Source organism: Phocoena sinus, chromosome 11 (assembly GCF_008692025.1).
Source record: "Phocoena sinus isolate mPhoSin1 chromosome 11, mPhoSin1.pri, whole genome shotgun sequence".
Lineage (NCBI taxonomy): Eukaryota > Metazoa > Chordata > Mammalia > Artiodactyla > Phocoenidae > Phocoena > Phocoena sinus.
The window spans coordinates 68,122,209-68,141,726 of NC_045773.1; the positions used below are offsets into that span (position 1 = coordinate 68,122,209).

At 37.5% G+C, this 19,518-nt stretch overlaps 1 protein-coding gene across 5 annotated transcripts in view; it reads right to left on the minus strand.

Moving 5' to 3' along the window:
* BTBD9 (BTB domain containing 9) overlaps positions 1–19,518 on the minus strand; it is a 416,431-nt gene that overhangs the window by 367,463 nt on the left and 29,450 nt on the right. For 2 of the 5 annotated variants that reach the window (XM_032647937.1, XM_032647938.1), the window contains exons 1-4: positions 15,963–16,069; positions 12,579–12,790; positions 8,904–9,267; positions 7,561–7,825 (exon numbers count right to left, since the gene is read on the minus strand). In XM_032647937.1, coding sequence (XP_032503828.1) covers positions 7,561–7,825; positions 8,904–9,267; positions 12,579–12,790; positions 15,963–15,992 — 871 coding nt within the window. In that variant the 5' untranslated portion in view covers positions 15,993–16,069. Of the gene's footprint in view, positions 1–7,560; positions 7,826–8,903; positions 9,268–12,578; positions 12,791–15,915; positions 15,936–15,962; positions 16,070–19,518 lie in introns of those variants that run through there. The other 3 variants (XM_032647940.1, XM_032647939.1, XM_032647941.1) reach the window with 2 other exon arrangements.

Below are 19,518 nucleotides of genomic sequence, written 5' to 3' on the forward strand. Positions count from 1 at the left end.
CCGGGGCGGGCGGGGGCTGGAAGCTGAGGCTCAGGCTTCGGTCAGATACCAGGGAGAGGACTGGGGCTGGCTGCGTGAACAAGTGCACCACAGCTAGCCGGGAGGGAGTCCAGGAAAAAGTCTGGAGCTGCCAAAGAGGCAAGAGACTTTTTCTTCCCTCTTTGTTTCCTGATGCACGAGAAGGGATTAAGAGCGCCACTTAAAGGAGCTCCAGAGAAGGGCACGAGCCGTGGCTATCAGCACGGACCCCAGAGACGGGCATGGGACGCTAAGGCAGCTGCTGCCACCACCAAGAAGCCTGTGTGCAAGCACAGGTCACTCTCCACACCTCCCCTCCCAGGAGCCTGTGCAGCCTGCCACTGCCAGGGTCCCGTGATCCAAGGACAACTTCCCCAGGAGAACATACGGTGCACCTCAGGCTGTTGCAACATCACGCTGGCCTCTGCCGCCGCAGGCTCTCCCGCATCTGTATCCCCCACTCCCCGCGGCCTGAGTGAGCCAGAGCCCCCGAATCAGCTGCTCCCTTAACCCCGTCCTGTCTGAGTGAAGAACAGACGCCCTCAGGAGACCTACACACAGAGGCGGGTCCAAATCCAAAACTGAACCTCGGGATCTGTGCGAACAAAGAAGAGAAAGGGAAATTTCTCCCAGCAGCCTCAGAGGCAGCAGATTAAATCTCCACAGTCAACTTGATGAACCCTGCATCTGTGCAATTACCTGAATAAACAACGAATCATCCCAAATTGAGGAGGTGGACTTTGGGAGCAAAGATATATATGTATTTTCCCTTTTTCTCTTTTTGTGAGTGTGTATATGTATGCTTCTGTGTGTGATTTTGTCTGTATAGCTTTGCTTTTACCATTTGTCCTAGGGTTCTGTAGGTCCGGATTTTCTTAGTTTTTTTCTTACTTTTAAAAATTTTTTCCTTAATATAATAGTTTTTATTTTAATAACTTTATTTTATTTTACTTTATTTTATTTTACCTTCCTTCTTTCTTTCTATTATTTCTCCCTTTTCTTCTGAGCCGTGTGGATGAAAGGTTCTTGGTGCTCCAGCCAGGAGTGAGGGCTGTGCCTCTGAGGTGGGAGAGCCAATTTCAGGACACTGGTCCACAAGAGACCTCCCAGCTCCATGTAATATCAAACAGCGAAAATCTCCCAGAGATCTCCATCTCAACGCCAAGACCCACCTTCACTCAACTACCATCAAGCTATAGTGCTGGACACCCTATGCCAGACAACTAGCAAAACAGGAACACAACCTATTCCATTAGCAGAGAGGCTGCCTAAAATCATAATAAGGCCACAGACACCCCAAAAAACACCACCAGACGTGGACCTGCCCACTGGAAAGACAAGATCCAGCCTCATCCACCAGAACACAGGCACCAGTCCCCTCCGCCAGGAAGCCTACACAACCCACTGAACCAACCTAAGCCAGTGGGGACAGACACCAAAAACAACGAGAACTACGAACCTGCAGCCTGAGAAATGAAGACCCTAAACACAGTAAGTAAGCAAAATGAGAAGACAGAAAAACACAGAGCAGATGAAGGAGCAAGGTAAAAACCCACCAGACCAAACAAATGAAGAGGAAATAGGCAGTCTACCTGAAAAAGAATTCAGAATAATGAGAGTAAAGATGATACAAAATCTTGGAAATAGAATAGAGGAAATACAAGGAACGTTTAACAAGGACCTAGAAGAACTAAAGAGCAAAGAAACAATGATGAACAACACAATAAATGAAATTAAAAATTCTCTAGAAGGAATCAATAGCAGGATAACTGAGGCAGAAGAACGGATAAGGGACATGGAAGATAAAATGGTGTAAATAACTACTGCAGAGCAGAATAAAGAAAACAGAATGAAAAGAACTGAGGACAGGGCTTCCCTGGTGGCGCAGTGGTTGAGAGTCTGCCTGCCAATGCAGGGGACGCGGGTTCGTGCCCCGGTCCGGGAGGATCCCACATGCCGCGGAGCGGCTGGGCCTGTGAGCCATGGCCACTGAGCCTGCGCATCCGGAGCCTGTGCTCCGCAACGGGAGAGGCCACAACAGTGAGAGGCCCGCGTAGCGCAAAAAAAAAAAAAAAAAAAAAAAAGAACTGAGGACAGTCTCAGAGACCTCTGGGACAACATTAAATGCACCAACATGTGAATTACAGGGGTCTCAGGAGAAGAAGAGAAAAAGAAAGGGACTGAGAAAATATTTGAAGAGATTATAGTTGAAAACTTCCCTAATATGGGAAAGGAAATAATTAATCAAGTCCAGGAAGCACAGAGAGTGCCATACAGGATAAATCCAAGGAGAAACATGCCAAGACACATAATAAGCAAACTATCAAAAATTAAATACAAAGAAACAATATTAAAAGCAGCAGTGGAAAAACAACAAATAACACACAAGGGAACCCCCATAAGGTTAACAGCTGATCTTTCAACAGAAACTCTGCAAGCCAGAAGGAGTGGCAGGACATAATTTAAAGTGATGAAGGAGAAAAACCTACAACCAAGATTACTCTACCCAGCAAGGATGTCATTCAGATTTGATGGAGAAATTAAAACCTTTACAGACAAGCAAAAGCTGAGAGAATTCAGCACCACAAAACCAGCTTTACAACAAATGCTAAAGGAACTTCTCTAGGCAGGAAACACAAGAGAAGGAAAAGACCTACAATAACAACCCAAAACAATTAAGAAAATGGGAATAGGAACATACATATCGATAATTACCTTAAATGCAAATGGATTAAATGCTCTAATCAAAAGACACAGACTGGCTGAATGGATACAAAAACAAGACCCATATATATGCTGTCTAAAGAGACCCACTTCAGACCTAGGGACACACACTGACTGAAAGTGAGGAGATGGAAAAAGATATTCCATGCAAATGGAAATCAAAAGAAAGATGGAGTAGCAATTCTCATAACAGACAAAATAGACTTTAAAGACTATTACAAGAGACAAAGAAGGACACTACATAATGATCAAGGGATCGATCCAAGAAGAAGATAGAACAATTGTAAATATTTATGCACCCAACATAGGAGCACCTCAATACATACGGCAAATACTAACAACCATAAAAGGGGAAATCGACAGTAACACAATCATAGTAGGGGACTTCAACACCCCACTCTCACCAATGGACAGATCATGCAAAATGAAAATAAATAAGGAAACACAAGCTTAAAATGATACATTAAACAAGATGGACTTAATTGATATTTATAGGACATTCCATACAAAAACAACAGAATACACATTCTTCTCAAGTGCTCATGGAACATTCTCCAGGATAGATCATATCTTGGGTCACAAATCAAGCCCTGGTAAATTTAAGAAAATTGAAATCGTATCAAGTATCTTTTCCAACCACAATGCTATGAGACTAGATATCAATTACAGGAAAAAATCTGTAAAAAATACAAGCACATGGAGGCTAAACAATACACTACTTAATAACCAAGAGATCACTGAAGAAATCAAAGAGGAAATCAAAAAATACCTAGAAACAAATGACAATGAAAACACGATGACCCAAAGCCTATGGGTGCAGTAAAAGCAGTTCTAAGAGGGAAGTTTATAATAAGCAATACAATCTTACCTTAAGAAACAAGAAATATCTCAAATAAACAACCTAACCTTACACCTAAAGCAATTAGAGAAAAAAGAACAAAAAAAAAAAACCCCAAAGTTAGCAGAAGGAAAGAAATCATAAAGATCAGAGCAGAAATAAATGAAACAGAAACAAAGAAAACAATAGCGAAGATCAGTAAAAGTAAAAGCTGGTTCTTTAAGAAGATAAACAAAATTGAAAAACCATTAGCGAGACTCATCAAGAAAAACAGGGAGACGACTCAAATCAATAGAATTAGAAATGAAAAAGGAGAAGTAACAACTGACACTGCAGAAATACAAAGGATCATGAGAGATTACTACAAGCAACTCTATGCCAATAAAATGGACAACCTGGAAGAAATGGACAAATTCTTAGAAATGCACAACCTTCCAAGACTGAACAGGAAGAAATAGAATATATGAACAGACCAATCACAAGCAATGAAATTGAAACTGTGATTTAAAATCTTCCAACAAACAGAAGTCCAGGACCAGATGGCTTCACAGGTGAATTCTATCAAACATTTAGAGAAGAGCTAACACCCAACCTTCTCAAACTCTTCCAAAAATTGCAGAGGAAGGAACACTCCCAAACTCCTTCTACGAGGCCACCGTCGCCCTCATACCAAAACCAGACAAAGATACTACAAAAAAAGAAAATCACAGACCATTATTACTGGTGAATATAGATGCAAAAATCCTCAACAAAATACCAGCAAACAGAATCCAACAACACATTAAAAGGATCATACACCATGACCATGTGGGATTTATACGAGGCATGCAAGGATTCTTCAATATACACAAATCCATCAATGTGATACACCATATTAACAAACTGAAGGAGAAAAACCATAGGACAATAGATGAATAAAAAGCTTTTGACAAAATTCAACACCCACTTATGATAAAAACTCTCCAGAAAGTGGGAATAGAGGGAACCCTACCTCAACATAATAAAGGCCATATACAACAAACCCACAGCAAACATCATTCTCAATGGTGAAAACCTGAAAGCAATTCCACTAAGATCAGGAACAAGACAAGGATGTCCACTCTCGCCACTATTATTCAACACAGTTTTGGAAGGCCTAGGCACAGCAATCAGAGAAGAAAAGGAAATAAAAGGAATACAAATTAGAAAAGAAGAAGTAAATCTGTCAGTGTTTGCAGCTGACATGATACTATACATAGAGAATCCTAAAGATGCCACCAGAAAACTACTAGAGCTAATCAATGAATTTGGTAAAGTTGCAGGATACAAAGTTAATGCACAGAAATCTCTTGCATTCCTATACATTAATGATGAAAAATCTGAAAGAGAAATTAAGGAAACAGTCCCATTTACCACTGCAACAAAAAGAATAAAATACCTAGGAATAAACCTACCTAAGGAGACAAAAAACCTGTATGCAGAAAGCTGTAAGACACTGATGAAAGAAATTAAAGATGATACCAACAGATGGAGAGATATACCATGTTCTTGGATTGGAAGAATCAATATTGTGAAAATGACTACACTACCCAAAGCAATCTACAGATTCAGTGCAATCCCTATCAAATTACCAATGGCATTTTTTTCCAGAACTATAACAAAAAATCTTAAAATTTGTATGGAGACACAAAAGACCCCGAATAGCCAAAGCAGTCTTGAGGGAAAAAAATGGAGCTGGGGGAATCAGACTCCCTCACTTCAGACTATACTACAAAGCTACAGTAATCAAGACAATATGGTACTGGCACAAAAACAGAAACATAGATCAATGGAACAAGATAGAAAGCTCAAGAGATAAACCCACGCACCTATGGTCAACTAATCTATGACAAAGGAGGCAAGGATATACAATGGAGAAAGGACAATCTCTTCAACAACTGGTGCTGGGGGCTTCCCTGGTGGCGCAGTGGTTGAGAGTCCGCCTGCCGATGCAGAGGACAGGGGTTCGTATCCCGGTCGGGAAGGATCCCACATGCCGCGGAGCGGCTGGGCCCGTGAGCCATGGCCGCTGAGCCTGCGCGTCTGGAGCCTGTGCTCCGCAATGGGAGAGGCCACAACAGTGAGAGGCCCGTATACCGCAAAAAAAAAAAAAAAAAAAAAAAAAAAAAAAAAAAACTGGTGCTGGGAAAACTGGACAGCTATATGTAAAGGAATGAAATTAGAGCGCTCCCTAACACCATACACAAAAATAAACTCAAAATGGATTAGAGACCTAAATGTAAGACTGGACACTATAAAACTCTTAGAGAAAAACATAGGAAGAACACTCTGACATAAATCACAGCAAGATCTTTTTTGATCCACCTTCTAGAGTAACAGAAATAAAAAGAAAAACAAATGCGACCTAATGAAAATTAAAAGCTTTTGCAAAGCAAAGGAAACTACAAGATGAAAAGACAACCCTCAAAATGGGAGAAAATATTTGCAAACGAATCAATGGACAAAGGATTAATCTCAAAAATATATATGCAGCTCAGTATTAAAAAAACAACCCAATCCAAAAACGGGCAGAAGACGTAAATAGACATTTCTCCAAAGAAGACATACAGATAGCCAAGAAGCACATGAAAAGCTGCTCAACATCACTAATTATTATAGAAATACAAATCAAAACTACAATGAGGTATCACCTCACACCAGTTAGAATGGGCATCATCAGAAAATCTACAAACAACAAATGCTGGAGAGGGTGTGGAGAAAAGGGAACCCTCTTGCACTGTTGGTGGGAATGTAAATTGATACAGCCACTGTGGAGAACAGTATGGAGGTTCCTTAAAAAAACTAAAAATTGAATTACCATATGACCCAGCAATCCCACTACTGGGCATATACCCAGAGAAAACCATAATTCAAAAAGACACATCCACCCCCATGTTCATTGCAGCACTATTTACAATAGCCAGGTCATGGAAGCAACCTAAAAGACCATCGACAGACTAACAGATAAAGAAGATGTGGTACATGTATACAATGGAGTATTACTCAGCCATAAAACGGAACAAAATTGGGTCATTTGTAGAGACGTGTATGGATCTAGAGACTCTCATACAGAGTGAAGTAAGTCAGAAAGAGAAAAACAAAAATTGTATATTAACGCATGTATGTGGAACCTAGAAAACTGGTACAGATGAACCGGTTTGCAGGGTAGAAATAGAGACACAGATACAGAGAACAAACATATGGACACCAAGTGGGGAAAGTGGCGGGGGGTGTGTGTGTGTGTGTGTGATGAATTGGGAGATTGGGATTGACATATATACACTAATATGTATAAAATGGATAACTAATAAGAACCTGCTGTATAAAAAAAATAAAAATTAAATTAAAAAATTAAATAAAAAGAATTGTATTATCTTCACTTAAAATAAATAAATAAATAGGAAAAAAATAATAGGTTTTTATCTCAAAGGGTTATTGTGAGAATTAAATCATCATGTAGGGCTGTTACTGATATATATAAGCACTTCATAAGCGTTCATTGCTATTAGTTTCATTAATAAGAAAAATACCATATAAGTATTGGAAATGCTATGCAAGTGTTACCCATTATTATTTTTATTTAGAATCTCTGTGTTCATGGCACCTAAAATAATAATAAGCATATAGCATGTACTCAGTACTGATTTGATGGAGGAAAGGAGGAAAGGTCTTAACATGAGCAATTATCTAACTTTTGACATTCTAGGGAGCGGCTGGAGAAATTTGTCCAGAAATGGCAAGAAATACCTATTTTGTGGTCTACAGAGGCTAAGCAATCTCAGGAGGAATTAGCAGGAGAAGGAGTCGGAAAGGCATTCCACAGGAAGCAGAGCTCTATGTTCTCAGGTTGATACATACCATGTTTACCTGAACTACAGTTTTGTAGCTAGAGTTTTGTAGCTGGGCCTGTCACAGGATGCAAACAAAACTTCTTGGTGAGATTAGCATAAATAGGTACTTACTGAGCATGCCTCTATAATTGAGGTCCATGTCCCGGCTCTCTGATCGAACTTTGATAGCATCCAGAATGGCATCAGGAGACAATAGTCCCGAAGGCCTCACGACATTCAGAAGTTCAGTGAGGCTCATCAGAGGCAAACGGACAGCCTGCATGATTTCAGCATGATTCTCCTTTGAATTATGCTTACACCAGTTTAACAAGGCTAGGAAGATATCTTTTTCGGGAGCTGCAAATGAATCTCTTAATACGATGTTTAAAAGTGCTGTCTGAAAAGGATAAAAAGGAAAAATTCCAGTTATTATGGAGCTCAACCATGTGCATGATCAATCAGTAAAACTTTACTGAACTGCAAATACCACTTATATTTAAACAGTTAACTCTTCTTGACCATCTTCTTTCCTTATTCTTTGTGCCATGTACTCTCTTGCCCATGATGGCCGTGTGAATAGCCGTAGGCATCTTGTACCTAGTCTTTCCAGCACATTTGCACCCATCTTTAGTAAAATAACAAGAAAAACAGCAGTGTGAGACGCTGTCATCCCATACAGGTTCTTCAGCAGAGTTTGCATTTATGAGCCGGTAAGATGCATCTAGCATTTAAAATTCAAACCTTTTGTTCCACAGTATTACTGCACCACCACACTTTTGGTTCTCAGATTTCTAAACTGACTGCCAGCAACACTGTGCGACCCTACAAGATCCTTGCCTTTGAAAATTAACTAGGACAATAAAAATCAAAGTTACACTCAAATCAAGACTTGTAGCTTTTTAAAGAGGTTTTCTCATTTGAAGAAGTCAGGTCCTAGGAGGAACACAGAAAGGGAAAGGAAAGACAATCACCAGGGTTGAGAGGAAGATTTGGGAAAAACAGTTTTATTCTAGCTATTATATGGTATAAAACATTGTACAATAGTGAATTCTGGGCCAGAAAATAAAAAACGACAATGACTTAAAGACATCCAATGAAACATCAGATCTTCTTTATGCATCTTCCCCCGTCAATAAGGAATTATTAGTAACACTCTGTCAGAGAAATACAAAACCAAAAAACAGTATGCAACACCACAAAGGAGCCTATTTGATGCCATCACATTGAAAACAACCACCAGCAGCACAGTCTCTTTTGCACATAGACCTTATCTGAAGAACCTTAAAAGAAAACAGCAGCAATCTGCCTCTCTCTTACATGATCTAGAGTCTCAGTAGCCAGAGGCAGGTGGCTAGACAACCTCTTCCACACTAATGGTTTTTATTTTTTTATTCTTAGTTCACTGCCATATTTCTAACTTACAGATATAAATAAAACAGTGCATGCCTGTAAATTACTTGTAAACAATGACACACCTTAGAAAGGGAGAGGAAGCCTTCGCTTGAGAGCACCTCCTGAGCATTTCTGTCCATAAACATGCAGCACATGGACGTTAACTTGGGAAGGGAGTAGAGACTGGCAACATCAAAAGTCATACAGACATTCTGAATGTTAAGTATGGTGCAGAGGTACTCAGAGGTAGAATCCTCCAGCTCTGGAAATCCATATTTATGAGCCAGGCTCAAAAAGTCCAGCAGCACCTCCTCCTTCTCATCTGTCAGCGTTGCACGCCCAGTGTAGATGTATTTAAGTAGCATTGTGAATGCTTCTGCAGTGGTGTCTTGGAGAGGGATTTCGGCTTCAGGCTGAGATTCTCGCATTCCACCATAGAGTAATGCTCTGCACATCAGAGAAGAAACACATGAGAAAAACTTCAAATAGGATGTGCTACAAAATTATGAAATAAAGGTTATCAACATTATAAAAAACATACATGTGTTTAATGACACAAAGATTCAGGTGAAGAAATGCATAATAATAACTTAAAATAGTTCTCTAAAGAAAGACACAATTTAAAAACTATTTTGAATTAATTCTATAAGTTGGACTAACGAATAATCCTGAGAGCTCAAGATACATAATAGACATTCATTAATTAGAAAGATGAAAGTGCTCTTTTGAGAGGAACAGTGAAATCAATATAAACCTGTTAAAGGTCAAGAAAGTAGTTTAAAAAGTAAAGCTCCAGAGGAAAAGATAATCAGATGAAAACAATTAAACACAAGCAGGCGCCATTCTCCCTGTCAGGCTAGCAGAAATTAAAAACCAGTTAACATTCAGCACTGCAAAAACAATGGAAAAACAGGTTTTCTCATGCACTGCTTTGAGAGTATAAATGGGTATCCCTTTTTGGAAAGGAATTTAAGTAATATCTATTCAAATCTAAAATGTGCATACCCTTCAACTCAGTAATCTCACTTTTAGGATAAAGATAAATGTATAAGATAATACAGCAAGATAAAGATAAATGTATAAGAAGATATATTGAAACAATGGAAAATATCTTAAATGTCCATCAAGAGGCACATGGTTGAAAAAACTATGATATACACATTCTGTGCAGCCATTAGAAAGATCAAGGGAGATCAAAATATACTGTCTTGGAAAGATGTCCAGGATATAGTTGGTAAGTCAGTTTGCAGATCCCTATGTGTTGCATGGAAAAGAGTGTATAACACACACTTACATTTGTATGCACACAGGTATATATAGATATATCTATTTATATTGAGGGGAAATACATATTAAACTGTTAACAGTGGTTGTCTCTAGGGAATAGGATTAGATGGCTGGAAGGGAAGGGTCTTCATTTGTCAGTTTATTAAATTAAAAATGAAATTCATGATGGGATTATGGATAATTTGACTTTTCTATTTTGTCTTCCAGTATTTTTCAGATTAAAAAAAATCCCCACATTATTGCTTATCTGCTCATCTAAATAATGAAAACTAGATAATCCAGTCAGGTAGTAAATTTACATTTCTACCTCTATTACTCTAGGAGAAATAATATGAGCCAATTAAAGTTTCCAATCCATCACGAAAGAAAGGGTGGCCAGAGGAGGACTAGGGAGGAGTGCAGAAAAGGAAGAGTAATGAGTGAGAAAGAAAATGTGTAAAAGTGAGAGCAAGAAAATAAGGGGACAAAAAGAGACTCCCGTGCTCCTAAGATTCTCAGAGCAGGACTAGCATTTCAAAGTTTCCCTCCATGCTTGCCTAGAACTCCTCCCACCGTCCCCCGGAAAAGCAAGACAGGACATTCTTGCTTGCCTCACAGAAATAGTTGCAACTACCCAGCAAAAGATTCATGAATATTCTGAGCATACTTCCTCACTGGGTTATAGTATGCCTAAAAACACCTGTGAAGGTTTCCATGAATCCAGAGAGCATCCAATCATAACCTTAAAATTGCTAGATTAAAGGATACCTTCCTGGGGAGATCTTGCCAAGACCTACTCCCACTCCAGTGTGATCCATGGTACTTATCTGGATTCTCGATGCTATAAAAGTGGTTTTGATGAGGACCCCTAGGAAGCCTAAATATGAACCCCCAACTCGTGGAAGGTTCCCTCCGGTACAGTTAGCTTGTCCTTATCTGGGAACTGATAGGCTCTATGACCACACTCATAAGGTCTCTCCTGACTGCTGACAGTTAACATGAACATGAACAGTGTCAGCAATGAGAATCAGTCTAAGATAGCATTGGTAATGACTGAGTTTAGCCTGTTGAGACATCAGATATTATAAAGGTTCGATACCCACAAAGAGACAGCAAGAACAATAAATGAAGGGAGCGTATTCCATTCATTCAATATGATCTTCAAATTTCTAAAAGTACTTGAGTTTCTTTTAAGAATATACTGATCACCTAAAAGATACACACCTACAGTTGTCTCAAATTATTTTTGAAAGAGGAAAGATATATAATAGTAACAAATACTAAACATAAGGCTGAAAAGTTCTAAATTAATGAAGAGTGGACTTTTACAAGACACTTTAATATAATGAATGGAAGAATGAAAAGGGAAAAAAGCACAAAAGTGTACAGAGGACAGAGGCTGGTAACAAATAATGACAAGACCAAGGCCAGCCGCCTTGCCTGGACAGGAGCATGTTAGCTAGAACTCTTAATAGACTCCTCTCTTTTCTAAGCTCCTGGCTGTATTTACAGTGGCATTTTATATTTGCAAGAGGAAACATTCTAAAAATGTTTATAAAGCACTGTAAGAGTTATAGCTAAACAATAAATATTTCCAAGAAACACATTTTACAATATGTGTGACTCTAGGTTGGTTTTGCTGTCTCGGTTAATTCTGATTGTAAAAATCAGAATGCAGTTTTCACTAGAAGATAACTGAAATTTTATCCATGCCTTCAGCATCTCAATTTCTCGATATCAAGTTTCACAGGCAAATCCATGATTTTTTGGATATGGACTCTATGGATCTGTCAAGGATACATTATCAGTCAATAATTCAGTGATGATTCCCTTTTAACTAAGATTAGGTAAAATGTAGAGTAATAAGACCTCAGTTTAACATTTATAACCCTGGAAATTAGGGGTCTAAGTAACTAACAATAGCTACGTATAAGTACAAGTATGATTTTTACATTAATTAAACACATATTTTGTTTAGTTTTGGCTCTAATATAATTATGAAACTGAGTCTCAGTAAATATTTGTTTCCTTTGCTTTGGGGTTGTCAAACTGCATGTCTTAGAGATCTGTTGGGTAGTCTGAAACTAAGATGTATACGTGTTCACTGGCGAGTCCAGAGGTCAGTCTACCCGTACAACAAGAGGCCTATCTGCCAATAAATCAGTTTAAGTTCCATTAGCCATCAACTGTGAGGAGAGGGCAAAGGCAACAAAGACTCAGCCTGAGAAATATTGTTGAGACCCTGAAAAATGGTTGATCGGGTACAGTCTAGCCTAAGAAGCCTCCTAACCCTATGATTCTAAGACCACTCCTGAAAGGAAAAGGTGATTTTCAAAACATAACAAAAAGTTGACAAAGATTAAATTCTTATAGATGTTGAATTGAATGACTGCTAGAATTTACTGTTGTTTTGTTACATATTTTTCACAGAATGGAAAATACCAGTGTTTTCTACAAGTGACTTCAATCTTCAAAAAGTAATATACACTTACCGAAAATATTGGCACCTTGCTGCTAAAATTACCCTGTGGGCAGGAAAACGTTTCTTTTCCACAACAAATGTGACGTCGCCATATTCTTCCCCAATCAACAAGGCACCAATATGTTCAGACAAAATGTGCACATGATCAATTTCCCCCACTGCAGTAAAGGGGCGAAGAGGGTGGCTGTTACTCATCTTGTAGAACAGATGATAATCGTTGATCTATTATATAAAGAAGGGATGACAGTTAGTGAGGAGAGAGGAGTACACTTCGAAAATCACATACCACAAACACAGATAAGTAAAAATGTATATCTAAAAAAAATCACAAAAGAGAGCAATTTCATCATCATTGGTATCTATATTAACCCATCTATTCTGGGAAGCAATTCAGCCTACTTCCATTAACTCCACTATTCTCACTGCCTTATCTCACTAAAAGTCAGGATCTTCAAACACTAACAGCACTTGGAGCCATCACAATCTAGAAAACTGTGTTCAAACTACAAGTCCCTTATTTCTCAGTATCTCAGGAAAAGGAAAATCAACAACCAGAAGAGCTCCTCTTTTAGCACAGATATATTTACTAAGGTGGGTATAACTAACTAGACCCAGTGGAAAACTTGTTCAGGCCTAAATCACAAAAAGAATAAACCAAATCGTAAGATTTCAAATGATTACAGAGGTTTTGGTCTGAAACCCTCTTAAATATTTTATAAAAAATTATAATCTTCTTAAGTCACAGAAAAATAACTTGACATTTATTAATAGAAGCTTATAGTAAGCATCCTAACCTCCCTCAAAAAAAGAATAACTCCAATATTTTTCTGAAGACTGTAACTTCCAGTCCAAACTTGCACCCCTGATAATCAGGTAGCCTGTGTTTACCAGAACATCATTATATTTAATCTCACTTCCTTGCTTTTGTATGCAATGCCTTTCTACAAATGTAACTGAAAATCAAAGGGCTAAAACTTGATTAACAGCTTTACATATTAGAAAGGGGAGTTATTTTCTTCAAAACCTAAAAATTTTTATATTCTTAAATCTCTACTGTATTTGCAGGTAGTACTTTTCCAGGTGTAAGTAACCCAGCAAGTGGATGAGAGCCCTCACTAGCATGCAGGTGCCTGAAGTGAAGATGTGGCTGACAACTCAGAGGTGAGCCAGCTACCCCTCTGTTGCACCAGAAAATAGAAGAAATGAGCCAGATATGCTCTCTCCACTAGACCTCCACATTTTCTTTTTTTTTTGAATTTTAGAATTTTATTTATTTTCTTATACAACAGGTTCTTATTAGTTATCCATTTTATACATATTAGTGTATATATGTCAATCCCAATCTCCCAAGACCTCCACACCTTCTTGAACTCTCCACTTGTACCACGATTAAAGATTAAGCCACTCCTAAACTTTAAACCTCCACATCCAGGTCCATTATCAACAAGGTATGTGAGAAACTGTCGTTATCCCCGAGACTGCAGTGGAAGATCCTCACAATCCAGTTTCCCCAGTTACTTGTTACTCCATGCCCACCCCCAACTGAGGAAGCAACAGCAAGGAATGTGATGTAGAGGAACGTGGAGGATGAGTTAGGCAAGGAGACACCCACCCCAGGTAAGTAAATAAGCTCCTGGCTCCCTATAGTAGGAACATCAGAGGGCTATCAGCATACTCCCCTCATTCTCAACGCAAATCCCTCTCCTTCAACTGCAACCTGCATTCAAAAGCCCTAAAAACTGAATCATCTCCAGTCACTTGTGTGTGAAAGACCAAATTCAGGTTAAGAGGATCCATTTAGGAGTGTCAACAGATCATGTGAAATTCAATCATCTAACATGTGACACAACAGTCTAACACAGAAGTCGGCAAACTTGCTGCAAAGGGTCAGATAGTAAATATTTTAGGTTTTGCAAGCTATACAGCCTCTGTCACTACCATTCAACTCTGTCATTGGGAGCCTAAAAGCAGCCAGAGACAGTAAGTAAATTAATGAGCATGGCTTTGTTCCAATAAAACTATTTACAGAAAAGGACCAGATTTAACCCTCAGGCTATAGTTTGCCATCCCTGCTCTAACAAATGATCAAGGACTGACTGTACTCTAGGCAAAGGATAAGACTGCTTTTGCTTTTTGTTTTGGTTTCTGGTTGGGTTATCTAAATGATGTTCAAAAGAGCATGGTCATTTCCTATATCAGCCATGAAATTCTGAAAGCTACTGGTACCTGATTTCAAAATCCCATTTTCCTTCAACATGAACTCTCATTATCACTATCCAATAGTTCAAGATAGTGCATGACTCTAAACAAAATAGATGCTTTCCCTAACTGAAAGGACGCCACGCATACACCCACTGAATATGTTCTCTGGTATCATATTATCTTCAAATTTTATCTAGGTCATGAGTGAGACTCAAATGATTAACTAATAACTCTTGATGGACAGTGATAGATTTTTGGCTAACTAGCTCAAAGGTAAATTTGTAATTCTTCAACTGATACATAATAAACTTTAATACTACATATATAAATATCTATCTTAAGTTCTCCAGATCTGAATTTCTTAATACATACAATTTCATTTTGCTAAGTTTATATTCTAATTATGCTTTTCCAACTGGAGACATAAAGCAAACATTTCTGGGTATAGAAAACAGACACTTAGTATGGAATAAACACAATCTGTATTGGCATATAGAAATAATTTTAATTAGACCAGTGATTCTCAATGAGCTTGCCACACATTGGAATCACATGGGGAGCTTAAAAGAGGAAAAAAGATGCTTGAGCCCCACCCACCAGAAATTCTGATTTAATTGGTCTGGAATGTGGAATCCCTATTCTGAAGCCATTCTTATGAGCAGCCTACAAAATAGCCACTGATTTAGACTCTGCTGTTCTAGGTTCACATCCCTTCTCAGGTGCATAAATATACAAAATATCTGCTAAGAATATTTATTTAGGATATGATTCCATTTTTAATCTTACTGCAAAGATGCAAATGATGCTAACAAAGTTACCCATGCTATAGCTTGTATGCAGAAATATTTTCGCCCAATGTCCTAGCTTATCTGTGAAGTGACAGTTTGCATCCATCCACTTGCATTTAAAAAAACCATGTTTTAGAAACTACACATCAATAAAATTAATAATAACTTTAATAATAATAATCTTCAACTGATACATAATAAACTTTAATACTACATTTATGTTAAATAAAGTTTAACATTTAAAACTTTAACATTTTAAACATTTAAAACTTTAACATTTTAAACCAAGTTTAATTTGATAAATAGAGAAAAAAATTAAAGCTCATGGAGCTTTAATAGTAAAAACTATTTACTGACATGTTTCTTATGCTTTCATACTTATTATTCTGCTACTAATGACATACGTGGTCGTTGACAAATGTTCTAACTTCCATGAGATTATTTCCATACCTGTAATGACAAAGTTATAGTACATTTTTAAAGTTATGTCTTAAAACTCTGCCACTGCCTTTTAATACCACTGTTTTGTCCTGTCATATGAAATGGACTCTCATAACTCAGCAAATGTCTGGACTCATGACTGTAATTTATTACACAAAAGCATCAAAGGAAGATCAGCAAAGGTTTCGAAAAAGCACATGGGGCAAAGTCTGGGAGAAACCAGACACAAGCTTTCAAGACTCCTCTCTCAATGGAGTTACATCGAACGTGCTAAATTCCCCCAGGAAGCTGTGAGAGCACGATGCCAACCAGGAAGCTTTTTAGAGACTCAATACCCAGGGTGTTTAATGAGGGCTGTTCATATAGACAGGACTGAAGACATGGAGCCTAAAAACCTATCCAATACACTTATTTAATCTTAGATTTGGATAGGAGAAAGGGATACTAAGAAAATAACCTACCCCACCTGCCTAAATGTATTCCTAACCCCTGACCTCCTAACATGCCAGATCCAAACAGTTTCACGGACAGGTTTCTTCAAAACTTCAAGGATCAGATAATTAGAATGTTATTTAAACTATTCCTGTGCACATGAGAAGTTTTCTGCTTCTTCCTATGAAGCCAATATAAGCCTGACACGAAGATGTGACCACATTCACACACTCAAAAATCACTATACATGAAAAAAAAAGCCTGTGTATAATATTGGAAAACAGAATTAAGCAGAAGGATTCATGACAAAGGTGGTCAATTCCAAGAAAGAAATTTGAATATTAGGAAAAATAACTATCATCAAATTAAAAGGTTAAAGGAGAAAAAAATCATATAATTAGCTCAATAAAAGCTAAAATTCCTTTTATTTTAACAGTTTTAATTGAATAGGAATAAAAGAATACTTCCTAAAATTTATACACATATACACAGCCTAACTACAACAGATATAAGCATCTAGTTAATAATAAAACAGTAGAAACATCCCTAGAAAGTTCAGAAATAAGATAAGGATGTCTATTCATCACTATTAACATTTTTCAGGAACAAAAGACCCTACAATTAAGAAAACCAAGTTAAAGGTAAATGGCTTAGGAAACAAACAGGCAAAATAATCACTATTTGCTGATAATCTCATTGCCCACATGAAAAATCCATACAAACAGGCAAAATAATCACTATTTGCTGATAATCTCATTGCCCACATGAAAAATCCATGAGAATCAACTGAAAAAATATGAGCAAATAAGGAAGGTTCACTAAGGTGACCACATAAAATTATTACAGTTGACCCTTGAACAAGGGTTTGAACTGCAGAGTCCACTTATACTCGGATTTTTTCAATAGTTAATGCTACAGTATTACACGATCCACAACTGTGGATCCTCACATGCGGAGGAAATGCGGATACAGAGGAACCTCACACGGAAGGCCGACTATTACATTCAAATTTTCAACTGTGCAGAAGGTAGGCCCCCCAACCATTGAGCTGTTCAACGGTCAACTGTATATGAAAATATATAGTAACCTGTCATGCCCAAAACAACCAGCTAGAAAATATGAGGGAAATGACCTGCAATCTATAATTGCAAAACATAAGCAATACCTAGGAATAAACTCAGAGAACATGTAAAGGAAGTTATAAAACTCTTCCGAGGGACTTAAGAAAAACAAATGAAGAGACATACCCTGTTTGGAGATGTTGTAAAGAAAAAAGCATATTTGGTATTTTATTGTACTTTATTGTGAACAAAAATAATGCTTTAGGGACTTCCGTGGTGGTCCAGTGGCTAAGGCTCTGCACTCCCAATGCAGGGGGACTGGGGTCGATCCCTGGTCAGGGAACTAGATCCCACATGCCACAACTAAAAGTTCCCATGCCACAACTAAATATCCCACATGTGGCAACAAAGATCCCGCATGCCACAACTGAGACCCGGTGCAGCCAAATAAATAAATATTAAAAAAAACAAAAAACAAAAAAAAATGCTTTAGCAACAGAAAGCAAAATTCAACAAAACATTCTTGGTAGGGATACACAGTTAAACACAGTAATTTGACAAATGGGCACACATATTAGAACACAGAAGGAAAAATGAGAATTTTATATTTACCAAGAAGTTTGTAAAGCTGAGAGACACAGTTCTAATTAACACAGGAATTAAAAGTAATCCTGATGAGAATCACAACAGAGTTTTTAAAGTAAATTGAGGTAAAGAAGTTCATCTGAAAGAATAAATATGTGATTTCATATATATTCTAAAAAACAGAACAATGAGAAGAGGCCAGTTTACTGGATGAGAAAGCAAATCATAAATTAGAACAATTAAAACAATGTCATATTAGAGCGATATATCACTGAAACATATTAGTCCAGATATAAACCCAAGTATACATAAGAATTCAGTATAGTATATATAAATGTAGCATTTTAATTCAGTGGGAGAAAATATGAATTTTTTCAATAAAAAATGTTGGCTGGCCGTTCTGAAAAAAGTAAGCTGGATATTCATACAAGAGCACAAAAATAAATACACAAGAATGTCAACTTCAGCACTTTCTGTAACAGTAAAAAATCGAAAAAACTTAAAGGTCCATTTAATGGGAATTGGATAAACAAATAATGGTAAGCCTCTACAATGGAATATTATACAATGATTTTAAAAGAATAAAGTTAAATACTTTATTGACATTGAAAAAATTTTAAATATATGTATTTACATGCAAAAAGGCAAGCTGCAAAACAATATTATAATAAAATCTTATTTTGTTAAATACATAGAAAGCAAACACCAAATTGTTAACAAGGGTTAACCCAATGGATTAGGGCTGTGGGAAAAATTTTACATAGTGTACTACATATTCCTGTAATGTTTAAAATTTTTATAACAAGAATGTTTTATTGTAATAAAACTATATACAAATATTTCAATAACTTTGGCTACTAAAATTACAAATTAAATTAGCTTTTGAATGAGACAGCAAGTGTTTTAATTTGCCACATCCAGTAGTACCTGATTTAATGACTAAGACAGAATGGTAAGCAGAAGGACTATATATTACGTCCACAGTTAAAAATTAATTAACAACTTGAAGTCAAGGACAAAAAGTTCATTACACTAAGACAGGCAAAAAGTAATGAATATCAGATACCTGGGTAGCATGGCCTAGGACAGTCTATCTAAAGATCTTCACCAACTAAATATCTTCACCTTACGAGATTTTCAGTATGACTTTTTCTAAATTTACAGGAGATTTTCTCAGATGCAAACAAAGTGCTCTGAGATTTGCTCCTGTTGACAGTCCCAGAGGGCAAGGGCAATCTATTTATTCAAGCTGCTCCTTCAAGGTAAGAGGAAAGAGAAGGGTAGGAAGGCAGGGGGAGCAGGGACTTACTCTGAGAGAAGAAATGGTACCGTTCATGATACCATATACAATTATTAGTTGAAGGTTCTGAGACTTTCTATGAATTTATTTACCAGGGATGGTGGTACAGAAACTACACTTTTTTGTGTGTGGTTGGTTAAC